Source organism: Carettochelys insculpta, chromosome 2 (genome assembly GCF_033958435.1).
Source record: "Carettochelys insculpta isolate YL-2023 chromosome 2, ASM3395843v1, whole genome shotgun sequence".
Taxonomy (NCBI): domain Eukaryota; kingdom Metazoa; phylum Chordata; order Testudines; family Carettochelyidae; genus Carettochelys; species Carettochelys insculpta.
Window position 1 is genome coordinate 272965571 of NC_134138.1, and position 22850 is coordinate 272988420.

The 22850-nt window shown below is 44.4% G+C and overlaps 1 protein-coding gene across 1 annotated transcript in view; it reads left to right on the plus strand.

Annotated features, from left to right (window-relative positions):
- Nucleotides 1–22850, plus strand: part of LOC142008952 (vasoactive intestinal polypeptide receptor-like) — a 204839-nt gene that overhangs the window by 69106 nt on the left and 112883 nt on the right. Inside the window, exon 2 of the mRNA XM_074986333.1 lies at nucleotides 6072–6168. Within this exon, the coding sequence (XP_074842434.1) occupies nucleotides 6072–6168 (97 nt within the window). The remainder of the gene's footprint in view (nucleotides 1–6071; nucleotides 6169–22850) is intronic.

Sequence of the window (22850 nt, forward strand, 5' to 3'; positions counted from 1 at the left end):
TAATATATGGGCAAGATCAGATGTGAAACAATCGTGCATAAAAAAATCCACCACGTCTGTGAAAGGCGGACATATAAATAGTGGTAGTTTTCTAACATGCTTTTACACTAATGCTAGGAGTCTGTCTAATAAGATGGGTGAACTGGAGTACCTCATATCAAAGGAGGAAGTTGACATAATAGGCATCTCAGAAACATGGTGGAATGAGGACAATCAGTGGGACACTATCATACCGGGATATAAATTATATCGGAAAGACAGAACAGGTCGTGCGGGTGGCGGAGTGGTACTATATGTGAAGGATAATATAGAATCAAATGAAGTAAAAATCCTAAAGGAATCAAAATGTTCCATAGAATCATTATGGATAACAATTCATTCCTCTAATATGAATATGGCATTAGGAATATATTACCGACCACCTAACCAGGACAGTGATAGTGATGCTGAAATGATGAGGGAGATTAGAGAGGCTATCAAAATAAAAAACACAGTAATAATAGGAGATTTCAATTATCCCCATATTGATTGGGTGCATGTCACCTCAGGACGGGATTCAGAGATTAAATTTCTTGATGCCTTAAATGACTGCTTCTTGGAGCAGCTAGTACAGGAACCCACAAGGGGAGAGTCGATTCTCGATCTAGTCTTGACTGGAACGCAGGATCTGGTCCAAGAGGTAACTGTTACTGGACCGCTTGGAAATAGTGACCACAATATAATAACTTTTAATATTCCTGTGTTGGGAAGAACACCGCAGCGGTCAAACACTCTGGCATTTAATTTCAAAAAGGGGAATTACACTAAAATGAGGAAGCTAGTTAAACAGAAACTAAAAGGTAGAGTAATTAAACTAAAATCCCTGGAAGCTGCATGGAAACTGTTTAAAGACACCATACTAGAGGCCCAACTTAAATGTATACCCCAAATAAAAAAACACAGTAAGAGACCTAACAAAGAACCACCATGGCTAAACAGCCATGTTAAAAAGGCAGTGAGAGAGAAAAGGGCAGCTTTTAAAAAGTGGAAGTCAAATCCTAGTGAGGAAAATAGAAAGGAACATAAACACTCCCAAATTAACTGTCATAATGTAGTAAGAAAAGCCAAAAAAGAGTTTGAGGAACAGCTAGCCAAAAATTCAAAAAACAATAGTAAAATGTTTTTTAAATACATTAGAAGCAGGAAGCCTGCTAAAAAAGCAGTGGGGCCCTTGGATGATAAAGATATAAAAGGAGCGATCAAGGAAGACAGTGCCATTGCGGAGCGATTAAATGATTTCTTTGCTTCAGTCTTCACGGCTGAAGATGTTACAGAGGTTCCTAAATCTGAGCCAGCCTTTTTAGGCGACAAATCTGAGGAACTCACTCAGATTGAAGTGACATTAGAGGAGGTTTTGGAATTAATTGATAAGCTGAATAGTAACAAGTCCCCAGGACCAGATGGCATTCACCCAAGGGTTCTGAAAGAACTCAAATGTGAAATTGCGGAGTTATTAACAGTGGTTTGTAACCTATCCTTTAAATCCACTTTGGTACCAAATGACTGGAAGACGGCCAATATAACACCAATATTTAAAAAAGGCTCTAGAGGAGATCCTGGCAATTATAGACCGATAAGTTTAACATCAGTACCAGGCAAATTAGTAGAAACACTAGTAAAGAGTAAAATTGCAAGGCACATAGAAGAGCACGAATTGTTGGGCAAAAGTCAGCATGGTTTCTGCAGAGGGAAGTCGTGTCTGTCTAATCTATTAGAATTCTTTGAAGGGGTTAATAAACATGCGGACAAGGGGCACCCAGTGGACATAATATACCTAGATTTCCAGAAAGCCTTTGACACGGTCCCACACCAAAGGCTTTTATGTAAATTAGGTGGTCATGGGATAGGAGGAAAGGTCCTTTCATGGATCGGGAATTGGTTAAAAGACAGAAAACAAAGGGTGGGAATAAATGGTAAATTTTCACAATGGAGGGGGGTAACTAGTGGTGTTCCCCAGGGCTCAGTCCTGGGACCGATCCTGTTCAACTTGTTCATCAATGATCTGGAAAATGAGGTAAGCAGTGAGGTGGCAAAGTTTGCAGATGACACCAAGTTGTTCAGGACAGTCAAAACCAAAAGGGATTGTGAAGAGCTACAAAAAGATCTCAGCAAACTGAGTGATTGGGCAGCAAAATGGCAAATGAAATTTAATGTGGGTAAGTGTAAGGTAATGCATGTTGGAAAAAATAACCCAAATTACACGTACTACATGATGGGGTCAAATTTAGCTACGACAGATCAGGAAAGGGATCTTGGAGTTATAGTGGATAGTTCTCTGAAGACATCCACGCAGTGTGCAGCGGCAGTTAGTAAGGCAAATAGGATGTTAGGAATTATTAAAAAAGGGATCGATAATAAGACAAAAGATATCATACTTCCCCTATATAAAACTATGGTACGCCCACATCTCGAGTACTGCGTGCAGATGTGGTCTCCTCACCTCAAAAAAGATATATTGGCATTAGAAAAGGTTCAGAAAAGGGCGACTAAGATGATTAGGGGCTTGGAAAGGGTCCCATATGGGGAGAGGCTAGAGAGACTGGGACTTTTCAGTTTGGAAAAGAGGCGATTGAGGGGCGATATGATAGAGGTATATAAAATCATGAATGGTGTGGAGAAAGTGAATATAGAAAAATTATTTACCTTTTCCCATAATACAAGAACTAGGGGACACCAAATGAAATTGATGGGTAGTGGGTTCAAAACTAATAAAAGGAAATTTTTCTTCACACAGCGCACAGTCAACCTGTGGAACTCCTTGCCCGAGGCGGCTGTGAAGGCCAGGACTCTATTAGGGTTTAAAAAAGAGCTTGATAAATTTTTGCAGGTCAGGTCCATAAATGGCTATTAGCCAGGGATAAAGTATGGTGCCCTAGCCTTCATAACAAGGGCAGGAGATGGATGGCAGGAGATAAATCACTTGTCTTCTGTTCTCCTTCTCTGGGGCGCCTGGCATTGGCCACCGTCGGCAGATGGGATGCTGGGCTTGATGGACCTTTGGTCTGACCCAGTATGGCCATTCTTATGTTCTTATGTTCTTATGTTATGTTCTCCCCATCTCTCTATCCTGCTGGGCCAGATCATCTGGTCTCCCCCAGCCAAGGCACACAGTTGGGGTTACCATCCTCCTGCACAGCAGTGCAGACACTGATTAACCACAGCTGGGGGAGGATGCAGATTTATGGTACAGCACTTGGGAAACCAACCCCCAAAAGGTATTGAAACCTCAGATATAACTGTTTCTCTCCGTGCTAAACTTTTGCACAGAGAGGGCTGATCAGGTAAGCTTTCTTTATCAGTGAAAGGGAGATATGCACAGTGGTAGCCCTCCTCCAGGTAACAATTACTTACACTGCACTTGAGCATGAGCTAACAAGATTTTGTTGAGCATAAACAGTAGGATTTAAGTGGTTTTAAGTGAAAACAGGTAGATCAAAATTGTCATAAAATGAAATGAAGAGAAAAGAAAATACACAGCTAGTTCAGAGATGTTCTTGTGTCAGGTAAAGTTTTCAAACCAGAGCTGTTCTTTTTCTCTGATTTGGCTCAATAGCTTTTCACAGTTCTTTGTTTCTTCTTAGTGTGTTTCAGGCAGTTTCCAACATCAGGTGAAAGATCCCAAAAAAAAAAAAAAAAGCTTTCCATAACTTAAATAGACTTTTTCATAGAACAGAAAACCTTTATTTTACACGCCCCCCCCACACTCCATCCCATGGAAACCCCACTCCATCCCAGGGAAAATCACTGGATCAAAATGGCTGTCAGTACCAGGCATATGGTCACGTGTCTATCTGGCACTAACAAACTTCTAAACTTAAAGGACAAACAGGGCTGTTTACAAATCATTGTGTTGGTCACCCCGTCATTAGGGTTGGACACCTGTAATGGTGTCATTAGCATATTTAAAACTGTAAACAGGCAAACACTCCATATTTCTATCTTCACGTACCAGAATGATACAGGCACAAAACAAAATATACAGGTCCAGCATATCATAGCATTACAATTGATTACTTACAGGAGCTATTTTGTCCAAAGTATCTGTGAGTTATGCATATTTATATTCTTAAGCCAGTTTTCATAAAGCATGTGGGGTGGAGGGAACCACAACATCCACCTAAGTCAGTGTATTACCTGAATTACCGCAGAGCATGATAAGCTTGCATAAGGGCAATGCTGCCTTTATAGTACTCCAGCAGTGTAAAGGAGCCTTAAAACTTTTACTCTTGTTTTATACCCTTCTGGGGGAATTCACAAAGAAAATGGGACCACTTTACAAAGCAGCAATGCTACTGCATTGACATGACAAGTATCAGAGGGGTAGCCATGTTAGTCTGTATCCGAAAAAAGTAGCAAGAATTCCTGTCACCCCTTACAGACGAACAGATTTTTTGACGTATCTGACAAAGTGGGTCTTTGCCCATGAGAACTTATGCTCCACAAAATCTGTTAGTCTCTAAAGGGCCACAGGACTTCTCGTCATTTTTAGTGACATGATAATTTACCCCAAAGCACTGCACTTACCACTCTTCTCTTTGCAGTCACTCAACAACAAACAGGACATCTTCATGTCATCCTCTTATTTGTGAGTCTGTTAGTGGCTGCAGAGCCTGATTCTGGCACCCCAAGTCTTAACACAGATGGGGCAGGTGTTGGTAGTTGTTGGAGGGGCACAGGGCAGTTTTAGCTGCTCTTTTCTTCTTGTCTGCCTCTTCTCCTTTGCACTGCAGCGGGACCTCTCAAAGTGTGCCACCCCCTTGCAGATTGCTACTCTCCCCTGGGGACAGTCCTGGAAAACGTTCTCCCAAGTGTCGGCGTGGATGCCACACTTTTTCCTGTGCGCCGTCAGCAAGTCCTGACATCCCTTCTCCCCAAAGCTCCTCCATCCTTCCTTCTACTCTGAAAACAGAATCTGTTTTAGGAAGTGCTGGTCAGACATTCGAACCACATAACCAGTCCAACAAACTAGTTGGTGAATGATAATGGCTTCAATGCTGGTTGTGTTCAGCTGTTCCAGGGTGCCAGTGTTCGTGCACCTATCTCTCCAAGAGAGACATAGGATTCTCCTGAGACAGCATTGACAATATAATTCAAGTGCCTTCAAAAGAAGCTTGTATGTTATCCAGGTTTCACATACCTACAGTAGCGTTTGAATAACCACTACCCAGTACACAAGGAGCTTTGTCTTGGCAAAGATGTCCTGGTTTTCAAAGAACCTTTGTCTCAAAAGCAGAGCTTGTACAGCTCAGGTGATGCTGGATTTCTGCGTCAATGCTGACTTCAGCGGAAATAAGTATCAGAGGGGTTGCTGTGTTAGTCCATATCAGCAAAAACAATGAGAAGTCCTGTGGCACCTTATAGACAACAGATATATTGGTGCATAAGATTTCGGGGGCAAAGACCCACTTCGTCAGATACATCTGATGAAGTGGGTCTTTGCCCATGAAAGCTTATGCTCCAATATGTCTGTTAGTCTATTAGGTGCCACAGGACTCCTCATTGTTTTAGCAAAAAGATGACTTCCACGGTATGGGAAATGCTCTGCATTTATGGGGTGAAAAACTGCTATGCAGCCATTGGGGCTGACAGCTCTGGGACCTTCCCCATTGCAAGGCCTCAGAGCTCAAGCCTGAGCCTCTGCACAGCAATTTCACAGCCCAAGACGTGCGAGCCCACATTAGGGGACACCGACTAGTTGCGGGTGTTAAGCCACTGTGGAGATGTGCTCAGAGCCAGCGCCCAGGGAAATGTAAGTGCTGTCAATGGGTGAAGAGAGAGCTCGTGCTGTTTCAGGCAGACAGGAGCAGAGCGGCTTATTTTGAGTCACATTCCTTCAGCTGACGGTCGGTTATTCAGCTACTTCTCCTGAACAGTCATAACAAGCCACTTGTTTCAATCTGTTTTATCTCTTTTATTCAGCTCAGGGGAGTGTCCTTAGCTGTAAATGTGCCATGGAGAATGAGAGGCCAATAATTTAATGATGGTCCATCTCTCTCTCTCTCTCTCTCTCTCTCTCTCTGCCTTTTCTGTAGGTGTCAAGCACCTCTCCTGACTGCAACATCATGCTGGAGATCGAACTGGAGCGGGAGAAATGCCTGGCAGACTCAGGCCTCGAGAATCAGACGGCAGGTAAGGGATGGATCTTTGTAGAGTCCACACACAGTGACGAGTTTGATGAGTCCTTCTGGCTGAGCTCGGTGTTATCCTGCTTCTCTCTGGGCACTGGAAGACCCACAACTCTTGAGTTCAACTCAGCTCCACACCTTCTGTGTTTCTGCACCTTGGCAATTCGCCGTGTCCGTGAGCTCGCTTCCCCGCCCTGCCTCTGGGGAGGGCGAGAGGCAGGGTGATAATTCCTCCCCCATTTCAGCAGGTGCCCGAGCAAACAGTCCCCCTGCTCCCCAGGATGTACAGAATGCCAAAGCTCCTATTGCACATAACTCCAATGCAGCATCAGAGGTGAAGCAATGAGAACACCCAAGGTTGCGTCCCCTGCCCCCAACTTCTCAGGCTGCCTCCTGCCAGGACCCCAGCAGCAGCACTCACTGTGTGTCTGTGCAGCACAAGGAAGAAGGCAGTGGCAGAGCAGGTGGCTGAGCTCCTGCTTCTCCTTCTGCTACATGGGGCAGCTTCTCCTTCCCTGCTGCTAGAATTCCAGTGTTTCCTGTGGCTTGCTTTGCAGACTGCCTGCTATACTAAGCAGCCACTGTCTGTCTTGCACAGCCGAACGGAGCATAGTCTATCCCCTAATGTGCATAGACCAGCCTGGCCTAGAAATTACACACACTGTGGCATGGTGTGTGTCTCTCAAGCCACCAAACCTTTTCTCAGCATTGAAGGAGCAGCAGGACATGTGCCCACAATGGCCATAGACAATCAGATCATCGTGGAGCGGGGAGGAGCGGAAAGGAATGACCCTGGCATGGAATTCACTTCTTACCTCTGGGAGTGTCCCCTTCAGAGCCCATGAGCTCATCAGTGTGTCAGTAATTCACCAGGCTCCTGTGCACTGGGGCTGCCAACCAAAATGCTGCTGTATCTACTGAAAGCTCCTTTCTGTCTGTCTCCCTCTGGATCTTGCCTTTTGGCTCCAGATAGAATGTGGCATTCTGCACCCTGGTTTGCTGTGTAACAATGGCCTTGTGCAAGGTCTTCCAGGGTCATCCCTGGCCTAGCTCCATTGACTTCAGGGGTGGATTTGGAGTCTGCTGACACCTTCTCAGTTTTTCATTAACACTTGGAACATTACTGTCCCAAAGCATAGATAAGGGCCATATTGAGCATGGTACATGGACCATACTAGTGTCCATAGTTATTAGCGAGTGTCTAAATGAATTCTGCTTTTTCAAGGTGTCGTACTAAACTATTGGCTTGAAATGAATCTACATTTCTGCAGGGACTTCAGCTGATTCCTTTCAGAGGAGGCAGGCTCACCAATGGAGAGGGGGAACAAAAGGGAGCAACTGTCTTGGGGCCCAGTGATTCAAAAGGGCCGGAGGTTCTGCTACTGCTGCAGGGGTGGGTATCAGAGCCCCAGACTCTTTAAATCACCACTGGAGCCTGGATGAGTGCACTCCAGCAGCACTGAAGGGCCAGTGGGGGGAGGCTAGCCCCCACCCCACCCCTTCTGCCTGAGGCCCAACCCCTTCCAGGAGCACAGAGCTACCCTGACTACCTTGCGCAGGGGTCCAGCAATTCTGTTGCGGCCTTGGTGGGACAGCTTCTGAGATAGCAGTGAGTGTTCAGTGTGTAGGATCTTCAACTATGCGTGATCTGGGCGTGCAGCATCTTTGCATACATATGCATGTGCAGTGTTGGTATGCCTGCTCCGTAGGAGAGGTGGGCAAGCAGCTGGTTTGCTAGCTGATCTGAACAATGGAAAAACATTTCAGGTCACGTCAAAGAAAATTTTGTAGGTGTTTGTAATAAAAGCAAAGGAAATGGAGGGCTCAGTTCATGAAACACTGCTGGAGAGGCACTTCCTGCACCTTTGGCGCTGTGATTATGGCCTGGGAGTTCATTCAAGTTTACGTTAGAGCACAGATTTGATTGTGAGTCTCCCAGACTGTGGCTACACTGTATTTGCTATTTCGGGATATATTTGTATCCCGAAATAGCAGCTCCATGGCTCAACACTGCGCTTGAAATAGAAGCACTATTTTGAGCGTGATATTCTGGTTCTGGAGGGGTAGGGGAAACTTTGAAATAGTCACTTATTTCAAACTTTGGTGCCATGTGGATGGCAATAAGTTCAAAATAAGTTAACTCAAAGTAAACTACGTAATTTGCATTGCGCAAATTGCATAAGTTATTTCAAGCTTTAGCTACAGTGTAGCCATAGCCCCAGTGGCTCTCAACTTCCCAGATGAGTGTGCCCCTTGCAGAAGTCTGAATTGTCTTACATACCCTAAGTTTTACCTCGCTTAAAAACTACTTGGTGCTGTATCAAATATAAACATACAAAAGGGTGCCAGCACACAATTACTGAAAAACGGCTTGCTTTCTCATTTTTACCATATCACTCTAAAATAAGTCAACTGGACTATAAATTGTGCAGTTACATTTCAGTGCATTATGAAGCAGGGATGAGCAAACTTTTTACATTAGGCCCCACTTTTCATCCCTGCAATTATCAGGGGCCCACTAACCTGTCTAATATAATCAAACTGATGTAGATTTTGGTTATGTTCAAGTGAAACAAAAAGCCTTTTGGAATATATAAGAAAATTAGTCTGTAGAATGTGAAAACTTCATGAATCGCTTTAGCAATGTGAATACACCTCCAAGAAAAGAATAACATCTTGCAACATTTTTAGTGAGATGGATGAGCCTGAGACCCAGTAGCCGATGGAAATTTCACACGTACACCCTCCCAACAGCTGATCAAAATTTCACACACCCACAACTTTGAACCACCCTGGGATAGAGAGCAGTATAAACCAGTCGCTGTCTATATGACACTTTACTCTGTTCAGGCTCTGCTAGCGCTTTTTATGGAGTCTGTTGTAAAACCATGCAAATCTCTACATGAGCTGAGATACCTCCCAGAAGACTTCTGTATACTTCTGGTTGAGAATCAATGTTTTATATAATAGGTAAGTACCCTAAACGCCAGGCTTCAGGATGCCTGGAGTGGGATCCGGGTGGGGAAACGCTCTTATTTTTTTTCCTGTACAAGCTCTTTCACTTGGTATGAAATGCTCATAGTCATTGGGCCAGCCTCGTAGTCCCTACAGCCTGGCCAGGAAAGCATTTACCAGCAAACATAATCCCAGTCCCACTGAACATTTAAGCATTTAAGTGTATGTGTATGTGCTTCCACACAGTTTAGCTATGTCTACACTAGAGAGCTTTGGCATTTTGACAACAAAACTCTCAGAGCATCCACATTAAAGATGTGTTCTGTCTACAGTAAATTGACAGACGTGCCACTTTTGTTGACAACGTTCTGCATCTGCCCCATGAGGCAGAATGCCTCTCTAAAGAATCTTTCAGCAAAAAAAGCCATGTGGACACTCTGGGGTCCCCGTGTCAACAGACATGAAGTTCTGTGGCACCTCATAAACTAACAGATATTTTGAAGCATTAGCTTTCGTGGGGCAAAGACCCGCTTTGTCAGATGCATGAGCGGGGGTTCCAGAGGAGGGTTTAAATGTATAGGCTCATGCAATGGAGAGAGTCCCAGTCAAGCCCAGTCAAAATGTCTGTCAGTCTATAAGATGTCACAGGGCTCCTTATTTTTGAAGATACAGACTAATTCGACTACCCCTCTGATACTTGTCAACAGACAGGGCTTCTGAGTAACTGGGCAGCCCTGTCTGCTGAGCTTCCGATTGGCTGTTCTGTTGAGAGAGCAGCCAGGCTGTCCAGCCACTCTCTGTCAACAGACTGGATCACTTCTTCTTTTTGTGTGTGAACGCACTCTGTTGACAGAATTTTGGTTGGAAGATCTCTTCAGACAGTAACTTGTGTCGACAGATCGCTCTAGTGTAGATGTAGCTTTTGTGTACCCCTGCCAAGTGTCTGTCTTAGGGTGTGTGCACTTCAGGTTTTAGCATGTAGTGTGAGTGTGCAACTGCCTACAGAAGGACTTGAACTTGGGACTTCTGGAGCTTAGTGCGTGAGTCTCTATAGTTTGAACTAAAAGCCAGCTGCCTCTCAGCTAAGGCTATAGAAGAGACTCCTTTCTTTGTGTAAGTGCCACTACATGGGCAAGTGAAGCACACCTAGGTGTGGGGATGACATAAGCACAGATGGCAAAAAAGCTGCTGCATCGGTTATGTAAGACAGCTGAACTGCAAAAATTGGTTATGTGAGGGAGAGAGCAGCAGGGAGAGAACAGGAGCTACTAACTACAACAGCACCCTACATGTCTGGAAATGATTACCATTTCAGCGCAACAAAGCTGCCAAAAGAAAAAAAAATCCTAGCACATAACATCTCGGTTAAACTCGTCATGCAGCTGTCAGGGTTCTGGCACTCAGGAAAGGGAGATGGAAAAAGCAAGCCCCCCTGCTACCTTTAATAGGATACATTGATTTATGAGTGGCTTTGTGTGTTATCTGTCTTCAGCACGCCCTGCATCCTGTTGGCAGAAAGTAAATCCGCTGTGGTTAAACAGCTCATTTATTATCCTTCCTAATTAAATGAGTGGAATTAAAGATGCACGTGATCAGTGGGAAGCTGGAAACAGCAGGGGATGTAGGAGCTGTTATCAATGGTATTGACAAAAGGGGATTAATCTGTTTGACTTGCTGGTTTAAGCCAGTGAGAAATGATTAATCAAGAGCACTCTGCAGCAGCACTTGTATTGATCACTCTTTCTTACTTCTAGGGGTACAAGTAGCTTTCCACTAAGAAACAACAAGGGCTGCATTAATACACCGCTGGCTTTGGATGGCCAGTCATTATGCTGGAGAGTTGTAGTGGTAGATGTCAAGTGATTTCAGTGCTGCTGTTCAAATTCTCCCACCTCTGTATTTTCAATGCGGCTGGAAGGTGCCTAGTTGTCAGACCTGCCAGCAAAAGTCCTCTAGGTTTCCAGCGAAGGGGTACAGAATAGGTCAGAGCAGTGCACCAGTGTGCCTCATTCCTGAAGAGAAAGACCACCCTGAAAACTCAGACCAATTCAGTTTCCCTTACAGGTATGTGCACAGTGCAACATGAAGGTGTTACCGCAGCATGTGGAGACGTACCAGAGAGATTTTCCATGCAGTGCCGATGAAAACATTCCCCGCTTTATGACGCTTTATAAACATACGCTTGCTGGTGCTCTGCAGAAACTCATCCAAGCTAGCTTAGGTATGTCACGCTTGCTGTCTGCAGTGCAGACACACCCCAGGCCTCACTGCCGAGACAACTGGTGAAGGTGCGTAGAGCTAATTGTAATTGTACCCTGAGTCTTACGTAAAAAGGGTGTAAAACAACAGTGCTGGGTGCTTCATTACAGAAGTACTTGTAAGTACAAGAAATAGCACTTATGTATTTATATGTAAAAATGTAAGTATAGCCTCAAGTACTTTCAGCTCCTGAAGTCACTGTAATTGTCTGCTCTATATATGGACAACTACTTAAATAATAGAAGCACATAGTGGAAAAGAAGGAATGGGCCACAGTTTAATTATATATATTTATATTGTAACAAAACCCCCAGGCTTGTCCTTGTGGGTCCCTGCTCTAAGTGGCAGGTTAAAAGTAGCCTCAGAGGCCCACTGTGTCCCTTACTCTGCTCCCTGTACTTGCAGGGGTTTGGATCACAGCATCACGGGGCCATTCTCATCATTGACTAGTCCAAAAATGCAGCCTTTCAGGGAGGTGGCTGGATCCTCACCCACTGCTCCTCTAGGGCTGGTCTGATACATGGTGTGGTCTGGGGGGAACCCAGTCCCCTCCCACGTGTCCCAGGTTCCGGCCCAGGGACCCTAGGCAGCTGTGGCAGGGGGGGCTTCCCTCCCTGGGTCACTTCTGCCAGACCCGCTTTTCCCCCAGTACCTTTCTTCAACAGCCACTATTCTTCTCCATTGTGAGTCCTTCTCTCCACGGTCCCTGTCTGTCCACTATCTCCTTCCCCCTCCTTCCTGGGGAAAGCCTTTTTCAAGGGCTCCACAGGCCTTGATTGGCCACAGCTGCTTAATTAGCACCAGGAGTTGGCTTACCCTGGTGCTGCAGGCAGCTCCTTCCTGGGCCTTAGTCCTTGGGAAACATAAGAGCACACATCCAGCTGCGTATATATCTCCACTCCCACCAGGTGCTGTAGCTGGCTGCGGGCATGGGTCTATCACAATATGTACACCTATGCACACGCACAAATAACCATGGAATACCAATGAAAACATATTTTAAAACATAAATTGCCTTTTGTGAGTGTCTGTGTGCACAGACAATATATTTCATACAATGGGCATTTTTCTTCAAGAGCAAAATCGCTAACATCGCATCCTGAAGCAGACACCTTCTTGGCAAGACAGTCTGTCCAGTAGAACAGAATAGTCTTTCCCAGGAGTAGACCTTGGCCATGTAGTTAAATGAGATAAAAAGCTTAGCCGCGGCTGAGCATCTTTGCAGTGGATACAGTTCATACTGGGGATCACGAAGGAATTGCTTCCCAAAAGCTCTTAAGTCTGAGTCTGTTACGGATGCCCCCAGAGCACCCAAGTCATAAATATTAAAGGTGTCTTTGGATGTTGTCACTTGAGCCAGAGCCTTAGCAAAGTGTCTTGCAGAGGCTTGGAGGATGGATGGGCAGAAGTACCTGCTACGTGATACTCAGGGCTGTGTTGCCCAATGGCAAAAGTCAGCAGCTGCCTTGAATAGCATTTAGAGCTAGTGACTGAGGATAACTTAACCAGTCCCACCCAACTCCATGAGATTCCATCCCAAGGCCATTCAAAATAATGGCCCAGCTACATGGCCCAGGGATGGACTTCCTTATGCCTGTTCCCTTCCTACTGTTGCTTTTATTCCACCATCTTCTGGTCATTTCCTACTCTTGCTTCTGTTCCACCATCTACACCATTTGTCTGTATTGGGGTGTGCCTGGGGTGTCCTGTCAGGTCCCTATGGGACTTTTCAGTTTGGAAAAGAGGCGATTGAGGGGCGATATGATAGAGGTATATAAAATCATGAATGGTGTGGAGAAAGTGAATATAGAAAAATTATTTACCTTTTCCCATAATACAAGAACTAGGGGACACCAAATGAAATTGATGGGTAGTAGGTTCAAAACTAATAAAAGGAAATTTTTCTTCACACAGCGCACAGTCAACCTGTGGAACTCCTTGCCCGAGGAGGCTGTGAAGGCCAGGACTCTATTAGGGTTTAAAAAAGAGCTTGATAAATTTTTGCAGGTTAGGTCCATAAATGGCTATTAGCCAGGGATAAAGTATGGTGCCCTAGCCTTCATAACAAGGGCAGGAGATGGATGGCAGGAGATAAATCACTTGATCATTGTCTTCTGTTCTCCTTCTCTGGGGCACCTGGCATTGGCCACCGTCGGCAGATGGGATGCTGGGCTCGATGGACCTTTGGTCTGACCCAGTATGGCCATTCTTATGTTCTTATGTTCTTATGTCAGTCTCCAAAGTGTCTTCCTCCATCATCATCAGCTTATCATCCGTGGTCCCCACTGTTGAAAGTCCTGTGGTGGTTTGACTGCAAATCTCAGTCTCTTGGAACCTCAGGGGCTTCTCTAGAGGAGACTGCAGCACCCCACTTCTCTACTGCTTCCTCAGCCTAGACTGGTCCCTTTTGAGCTCTTCCTCCCCTGGGAGCATGCCCAGCTGTGTGGGATTTGAACAGCCCATCCCTGTGTCATAACACACTAGACCAGATAATTAAAGAAAAGTTCCTCTGAAATCTTTCTTTGATCCTGATAGTCCAGTGTAACAGGGTCCACCCACTTGTGATTGCCCCTCTGCAGGCAAGGGTACCACATAAGGTCTTGTCTGGTCATCTTTGGGGTTCTGGGGGTGGGATCTGACTAGCCCTATCCACAGTGCTGTCAGTTCCTATCTTAGGCTAGTGGCCAGTCTTCAGCCACAAGGCCTGGGTCTTCTCCAGGTCTAGGTTCAGCTCACACTCGGAGCTGTCCATAGTGCTGCTAGTCTCCCAGTCAGTATAGGAACCTGCCTGAGTCAAACTCCTGTGAGGAACTGCTTCTTTAATAGCAGCCACCTGGGTCCTGATTGGCTGCTGCAGAGACAGCCACTCTCTCCTGCTGGGAGGACCTTTCTTCTGCTCCTCTCACTAGGATAGCGCATGTCAAGGCCCCTGGCCTCCTGTAGGGCATTGGCGCTTAGTCCACCCCACCACATGCAGCCAACACAAATTTTAAAAATGGGTGTGATGCAGAAGCAATAACAAATGACTTTGTACTTTTGTTACTCAGAACTGCATCAATGGTGAAAACATGCCCCACCTATCCACTCAATTCTTCCTTCAAAGTAGACACCTAGCAAGAACAGTATTTTAGAGAAGGCGAGTCAAGTCTGGATTTTAGCACAGGGAGCGCAGGTCGAACCACACCATGGAAAGATTCTGCATTCTCCTCCTCCTGAAGTTTGTCAAGTAAAGCAACAATTGGGGATATCATCTCCTGGAGCTAGCCTAGAAATCTGGGGAATTTTGGCAACTGGAGATGCTCAATCACCATATTAATTCTATTACACATGCCGTAAATGTGGCGGAAGCAATCTACCTCTGAAGTCCGTCACATAAACTGGAGGGAGATCTGGAGGGTGTTTTTCCAAGTGTGGCTCACAGTCTCAGGACTATTTGGATGGTAGTGTGCAGCATTTTGGCAGAGTGCTTAGCTGCTACCTTCTGAACCACAGCTTGCATTGAGAGCTTTTGATGAGAACCTTAGAAGCATCAATAGCTGCAACCAAATTCAGTGTGTACGATAAACGGGTCATAGAAATATAACAATGGTCATACTCAGTCAGACTTATGGGCCTTCTAGCCCGCTATCCTGTCTTTCGACAGTGGCTAATGCCAGATGTTGCAGAGAGAATGAACAGTACATGGGAATTTATTGTGTGATCCATCCCCTGTCATCTATTCTTAGCTTCTGGCAGTCAGAGGAACTGAGGACACAGACTATGGAGTTACATCCCTGATTTTCTTGGCTAATGGCCATGAATGGACCTATTTTCTGTAGGCTTATCTAATTCTTTTTTGAACCTGGTCATAACAACATCCACCGCAACAAGTTTCAATAGATGATTGTGTGCTGTGTGAGGAAGTACTTCCTTTTATCTGTTTTCAACTGGCTATTTATTCATTTCTCTTGGTGACCCTAGTTCTTGTGTTATGTGAAGGAGTAAATAACACTTGTTTATTCACTTTCTTCACACCAGACATGATTTTATAGACCTCTACCATACCCTGCACTTCTCCCACTAAGATTTTTATTAAGTTTCCTTGAAGGTAACAATGGATTTGGGAATAATACTGTTAAATAAACTGAGGGAGCCAGTCCCTTCAGCAATCAACAGGGTTAGCATATCACTAACAACACAACTGAGAATTTTCTTATCCCTGTTTGCTCCAGCTCACAGTGACAATCCTCAAGGCATTTGGATAGCTCAGATAAGGAAAAGAATACAAGCTAGCTTAACCTTTATGGCAGGAAATGCTTTTTGGCTAAAGGCCTGTGACATTTTAAGGGAGTTTTTTACATTCCACTCACAGGACTTTTGCATTTCATCTGGGATACATTTGGTTTTGCAGACCCATTGGCCTGATTTTCAGAGGTGCTGAGGGAGCAGTGATGTTAAAACCATAAAACTTGTGGTCCTCCAGCTCCCAGAGAAGACCAACCACTAGACCATGTGAGTCTTCACAAAGCGGGGAAATGTTTTGGTAGGAGGCTGCATGCAAAATCTCTCCCTTGAAGTGGCTCTTTGCCCATGAAAGCTTATGCTCCAAAATATCTGTTAGTCTATAAGGTGTCACAGGATTTCCTGTTCTCCCTTGAACCAGACTCTCATAGACAGCAAGACTACTTCACACCATTCTCGCAGGGCCAAGATGGGCACACTGACGTATAACCCACGCTGGGCTCTGTCCCACTTCCAGAGATGCATTAAGGGCCCTCCCCTGTTTGTGCCCTATTTTCTTCTGATGCAATACAAAGCACTGGCAACCCACCCCTGCTAGGCCAGACTCACCGAGTGCTCTGAATCTCTGAAAATTCCATACAGTCTCTTTTATCGCATGTCATTTAAAAGTCTCTTTGCTGGCACTGAATGCAATAGGAAATGGTCTACAGTGAACTTTCTGAGGTGCTGCTTCAACTCCAGCAGCCGGCTGCATCGGTACTCTTCCCTGAAGAACTTCTGCCACACTAAACTGGCTCTGGTGCTGCAGCTCTTCTGATAAGGTCTTCCTTGCCCATGATTGGTCACCTCCTTTGACTGATTCTCTAGCCTTCCTTGGGGACTCCTCTATGATTCCTGGGATGAGGTGTGGCAAGGCCGCAAGCCTCAAGCAGGGGCCTTCAGGGCCCAGTCCACTCCATCACAGTCCTGTATCGACTCTTGTTATTAAAAGAGATTGCCTATCAAGTCTTGGGCAGTATCCTGTTAAACTTTGCAGCTCAGTTGCTTGAATTGTCAGTGGACAAATGGTCTGAGGTGAGTAGGATGAAATTCAATGAAATCAAATGCAAAGTATTCCACTAAGGAAGGAACTATCAGCATGTAAATTGATAAGTGACTGCTCAGGAAGGGGTATTGTGGAAAGGGATCTAGGGGTCATATTGGACCATAAGCTAAGTATGAGTCAACAATGTGACACCGCCAAAAAAAATGTCATTCTGTAATGCTGGAGTGTTATAAGCAAGACATGAGAAGTAATTCTTTTGCTGTACTCTGCACTGATTAAGCCTCAACTGGAGTTTTGTGTCCAGATCTGAGTGCCACATTTCAGAAAAATTGGAGAAGCTCCAGAGAAGAGCACAAAAAAGGATTAAAGGTCTAGAAGACGTGACCTATGTGGAAAGATTGGAAGAACTGGCTTTGTTTCATCTGGAAAAGATGAGACTGGGTGGGGGCACGATAACAACCATTAAGTACTTAACCGGTTGCTACAATGAGGAGGGAGAAAAATTATTCTCCTTAACCTCTGAAGGTAGGACAAGAAGCAATGGGCTTAAATTGCAGCAAGGGAGGTTTAGGCTGGACATTAGGAGAAGCTGCCAAACTGTCAGGGTGTTGTAGCACTGAAATAAATTACCAACAGAGGCTGTGGAATCTCCCTCAGTGAAGTGTTTTAAGCAAAGGGTAGACAAAGGCCCATGAGAGATGGTCTAGATGGTGTTTGGTCCTGTCATGAGCACAGGGGACTGATCATAATGACCTCTCATGGTTCCTTCCAGTTCTATGATTCTGTATGTCTATATTAGCACTTTTAGCACCCACATTGCATTATCATCTCCTATTCAGTTTGTCATCTACAGTAATTCCCAGATTCCTTTCAGCACTGCTTCCCCCTGCCCAGTTATTCCCCAGTTATGTTTTCACATTTGATTTTTCCTTCCTATGTGAAGTACTTCGTATTTATCTTTATGCTGAATTTCATCTTATTGTTATCAGCCAATATGTCCAGTTGGTCAAGAATGTTTTGATTCCTAATCCCGTCCTGTAAAGTGCTTGCAACCCCTCCCATCTTGGTGTCATCTGCAAATACTACAAGCCCACTCACCGTCCTCTCTATTATTTGAGTTGTTTAATAAAACTATTGAATAGTACAAGACCAGGACTGACTCCTGTAGGACTCCAGTAGCTAAGTCCTTGAAGTCTGACAGCATACTCTGAGTACAGTCTTTCAGTCATTTGTGCACCTAACATTATAGTAATTCCATGTAGACTGCATATTCATAGTTTTCTTATAAGACTTTCATGTGATACTGTATCAAAAGCCTTACTAAAATCAAGTTATAGCACATCTACTCTTTCCTCCATCCACTAGGCCAGTAACCCATCAAACAAGAAAATTAGGTTGGTTTGATGTGATTTGTTCTTTGCAAATCCATGCCATCTGTTCCTCATTACCCTACTATCCTGTATGTGTTTCAAACTGATGGCTTAAACATTTTTTCATTATCTTTTTGGATATTGAAGATAGACTGACTGGTCTATAATTTCTCGTGTCCCCTTTGTAATCTTTTAAAGATACAGAGAAAATTGATCGCTGTTCTCCTTGTAACAGCCCTTAAAGAATGTAAAGACTGTGAATAGGTCCCTCTCATCTTCTTTCCTCAAAACATCTGTTTTCCAGCATCAGATTTCTAAAAAAGTTTGTCCACTTTTTTCTTAGAGTGGCATCCAGAACTGGACACATTACTCCACAGGTGCCAAAGAGAGCAGGACAATTACCTCCTAGCTGTGGCTGCACTACCCCCCACCTTTTGGAGGGGGCATGGTAATGAGGCACTTCAGCAGATGCTAATGAGGCGCTGCTGTGAGTATTCAGCACCTTATTAGCATAATGGCCACCATGCATGCTTCAAAAGTGCCGCTTTCAAAACGTACGCCATTCATGTGACTGGGGGCCTTTCAAAACAACCTTCTGATTTTGAAAACTCCTTCTTCCCAAAACCAAACAGGAAGTGCCACAAGGGAAGGCGCACTGTGGGCTCCGAGGCCCGACAAGAGGCAGAAGAAGACAGGTAATTAAGGGCGAGACACTGACCAACAGGGGACACTCCAGGGATGGGTGAGCTCATTCCCAACTAGGTGCCATACCTGTTAATGCTCAGATCCCTATACCAATGTATAACAAAATCCAGTAGCTGGAAGTTGAAGCTAGAAAAATTCAGATGGGAAAGCAAGGTGCAGTTCTTTTTAGCAGTGAGGGTTATTAGTCATTGGACAATTTACCAAGTATATGATTCATTCTCCATCTGACCATTTTAAAGTGAAGGTTGGAAGCTTTCCTAGAAGATACGTATGTGCTCTTTCTCAAGCAGGATTGTATAAAAAGTAATCCTATCGCCTTGGTTAGACTGGAGATCAGACTAGATCAGCGTTTCCCAAACTAATCTGGCTATGGAACACTTGTGATTAGAATATATTGATGGAACACACATATGCTGGTCAAGGAAGGGGTGAGGGTTTCATACTGAAAAATTGCTCTGTGTAATGCTCAAAAGTTAATTTAAAAGTGTTAGGGCTTTTTTGGGTGTCTTTTATTTTACAAAGAACAAAAAAACAAGAGAAAATTATCTGAATGAACAGATGTCCTTCTGATAGGAGCAGAGTTAGCAACCTTATAATTAAGTATATAAATTAAAAAATTAAGTACAAACTCAAAAGAATACATCAATATAACAGCCGAAAAAAGGATGGTTAGTGTCGTTCTTGTGTACAAAAATAGAAAGAACAATATTGTTGAAGAAAGAACGGTCCTTCTTTAGAGCTTAAAAACATTTTTATGAAAAAGAAATGCAGAAGAAATTAGGTCTGGGAAAATATATTTACATTTAGTGTTTTATTAAGTTGTTATTTTACAGAAAAGTGATGGAAAATCAGATAAGAAACATTTGAGAGTTTTTTCAAGAAGGGAGTTTTTTGCACCTTTTGATCACAAATCCACTTAATGTTAGCAATGATGCTGGAGAGTTGAGTCCTCATATCAGGTGCAGCATTACATGATCTTTCTGAACATGACTCATGCTGAAACAATCCAAATCAACTCTGACTGTTTTGGCACAAGTTATATAACAGCTATACTATTATGCATGTGTTATAAACAATATACTTACAATCTAAATACTATTCAAATACGTTAGTATTTTTGATACACACATCATTTCATATTTAATATGTTAGAGGGAAAAATATCACTGACATCAGCGGTTTGTTTCACGGAATACCTATTCATGGCATGCGTGACACCAGTGTTACACAGGACACAGTTTGGGAAACTCTGGACTCTCAATACTCCTTTCTGGCTTCATAGTCTATGAATCTACAGCTCGTATAGCTAGTCAGAGCACCACCCGTAGCAGGAACATGCTTTCTCACAACAAAGCAAGAGGAAAGTTTTTTGTCCTCGTTTTGCTTTCAGAGACCACAGAGGTCAGCCAATGTCTGTCCATGCAAAACACTCTGGAGCTCCAGAGGGGTTCCTGGGAGATGCACCACTAAACCTTTAGCAAATCACTGCTCACTGACTTGTGTTTGTTACACAGCGTTTCCAAAAAAGGAATTCCTCCCTCCTCCTCTGCAGCTTACAAACAGCCTGGTTTAATTGAAATAGCAGATCTAAAAAAAGCTTGCGGGGGGGCAGATTTTACCAGCGAGACGAGCCAAAGCAAGCAGGACTAGGTCAGCTGACTGTGCTCCTAATCTGATTATTTCATTACTGCTAATCAGTTCCTTTTATAATCGTTCCTTCCTTAAGCAATATGAAAAGTAGTGATGGAGCTCTGAAATCCATTGTAAGTAATTTGTTAGGTGGCTGTGCACGTGCAATCAGACAAACTGCTCTCTGGTCTGTGGTGCTGTGCAGCAAGGTGTGAGATCATAAAGGAAACAGTTTATTAGAGAGGGATGGGAGCTGGAGACAGCACGCTCATGCTTAGAAAGCTTGCCCCCAATTTGGAGATTGCTCTAATGGCCTGGAAAGCACTTACTTGGGTGTGAATGAGGAGCGCAAGAAGACAGAAGAAACCATGAAGTTCCAAGACTAGCTGAAAATCAGGGCTAAAGACCAGAGTAAATGGAATGTGATTTTCTGCACTAACAGGATTCTGCAGTTTCCCCTGCTTGTAGCATTTAAGTATTGAGTGTGCCAGGTCCCAGCAGCCTGGCTGTGGTGACACTCAGCTTCCCATAACTTCAGTGGGACTTAAGTGAGCTCAGAATCTGACTGCCTGTGCTCAGCCCTTCACTGGCCTACATATTTCATCATAGAGACGAATATTTTGAGACTCGGTTCCTTCACAGCGGCCGTGTCTACACTAGCCAAAAACTTCGAAATGGCCATGCAAATGGCCATTTCGAAGTTTACTAATGAAGTGCTGAAATACATATTCAGTGCCTCATTAGCACACGGGCGGCCGCGGCACTTCGAAATTGACGCTGCTCGCCGCCGCGCGGCTTGTCCAGACGGGGCTCCTTTTCGAAAGGACCCCGCCTACTTCAAAGTCCCCTTATTCCCATCTGCTCACAGGAAAGGAGGACGAGCCATGCAGCAGCGAGCAGCGTCAATTTCGAAGCGCCATGGCCGCCCGCATGCTAATGAGGCGCTGAATATGTATTTCAGCACTTCATTAGTAAAAAGTTTTTGGCTAGTGTAGATGTAGCCAGCATAAGTCACTGGTGCTAGTTTCATAATGAATAGTTACAGAGAGGTAACTGTATCCTAACCAAACAAAAAAAAACAGTCCTGTAGCACTTTATAAAGACTAACAAAATTTCCAGTACAGCACTATCTCCAGGTCTGAATAAGTGGGTCTGTCTCCCATTCATCACCTGCTAAATTATTTTGTTAGTCTTTAAAGTGTTACATGACTGCCTGTTTGTTTTGGTGCTATTTTTGTTAAAGCTCAAGGTGAAGAAGTGGTCCAGATTTCAAACTCACATGCACTGATACACTCATGCAATACAGTGTGATGTGTGCATCCAAGCTGGGTTTTGCAAGATCATCTGTGCAGTTGCATGTGTTACCCACACACCGACTGAGTGTGGTTGACTGTCCCATGTAGTGACACCTAGACCACTTACACAGAGAAAGAATGAGCCTCCTCTACAGCCTTAGCTGAGAAGCTGTTGGCTTTTAGCTCAAACTGCCGAGGCTCATGCACTACGCTCCAGATATCCCAGGTTTAGGTTTACCTGATGGCAGTTACAAGTGGGAGTTTTTCTGTGATTTCAGCTGGATCTCTGAAGCTTGGGATGCACTTGGGATGAAGTTACAGAGGGAGAGGCGCAGGTTGGATATTACGAAAAACTATTTCACCAGGAGAGGGGAGAGGCTCTGGAATGCGTCATCTAGAGAGGTGATGGAATCTCCATCCCTAGAGGTTTTTAAGTCCCAGCTTGATAAAGTCATGGCTGGGATGACTTAATAAGGATTGATCCTACTTTAGGCAGGGAGCTGGACCAGATGACCTCCTAAGGTCCCTTCCAGTCCCAGGATTCTGTGATTCTAGGATTCACTTCCTCAACTAGGGGAAGAATGTAACCCATGCACCTACTACGTGTGGTTGACTGTCCCAAGTGGCAGCACCTAGACCACTTCCACGGGGGAAGAATGATTTTCTTCTATAGCCTTCGCTGAGAGGCAGCTGGCTTTTTAGCTCAAACTGCAGAGGCTCCTGCACTAAGCTCCAGAAGTCCCAAGTTTGAGTCTGCCGGGGGACAGTTGCACATATGGTATTGTTGCACGCAATCCATTTTTGCCCTTTCTGCATAATATTCTTGCTGCGTGGGAGGTGCAAACTTTAGCCTCAGTGCAGATGAACTCTTTTGTCAAGTTACGTGTACATTCAGCTGAGGTTTGATTGCAAAGCCTGGAATGGTCTGTCAGATGTTGAAGAAATCAAGATGTGTTTTACAGAGAAGAATGGAGCAAACATATGGAAATTAAAATTCCAGCTGGGAGAAAGGTTAATGCAGTTTAAATGAGGAGTGTGTTTATACATCAGCCTCTGTTTATAGAATAGCAAGATAAGAGATAATGAATAGCTCTGCTCTCTTCCTGTAACAACTGCAGTGAATTCTCACCCTCAGAACTAGAGCCTCCAAGAGTACAAAGCAGCCAGAGCTCGGGTCTTTTGAAAAGAGGTTGGTGGTGGAGTGACA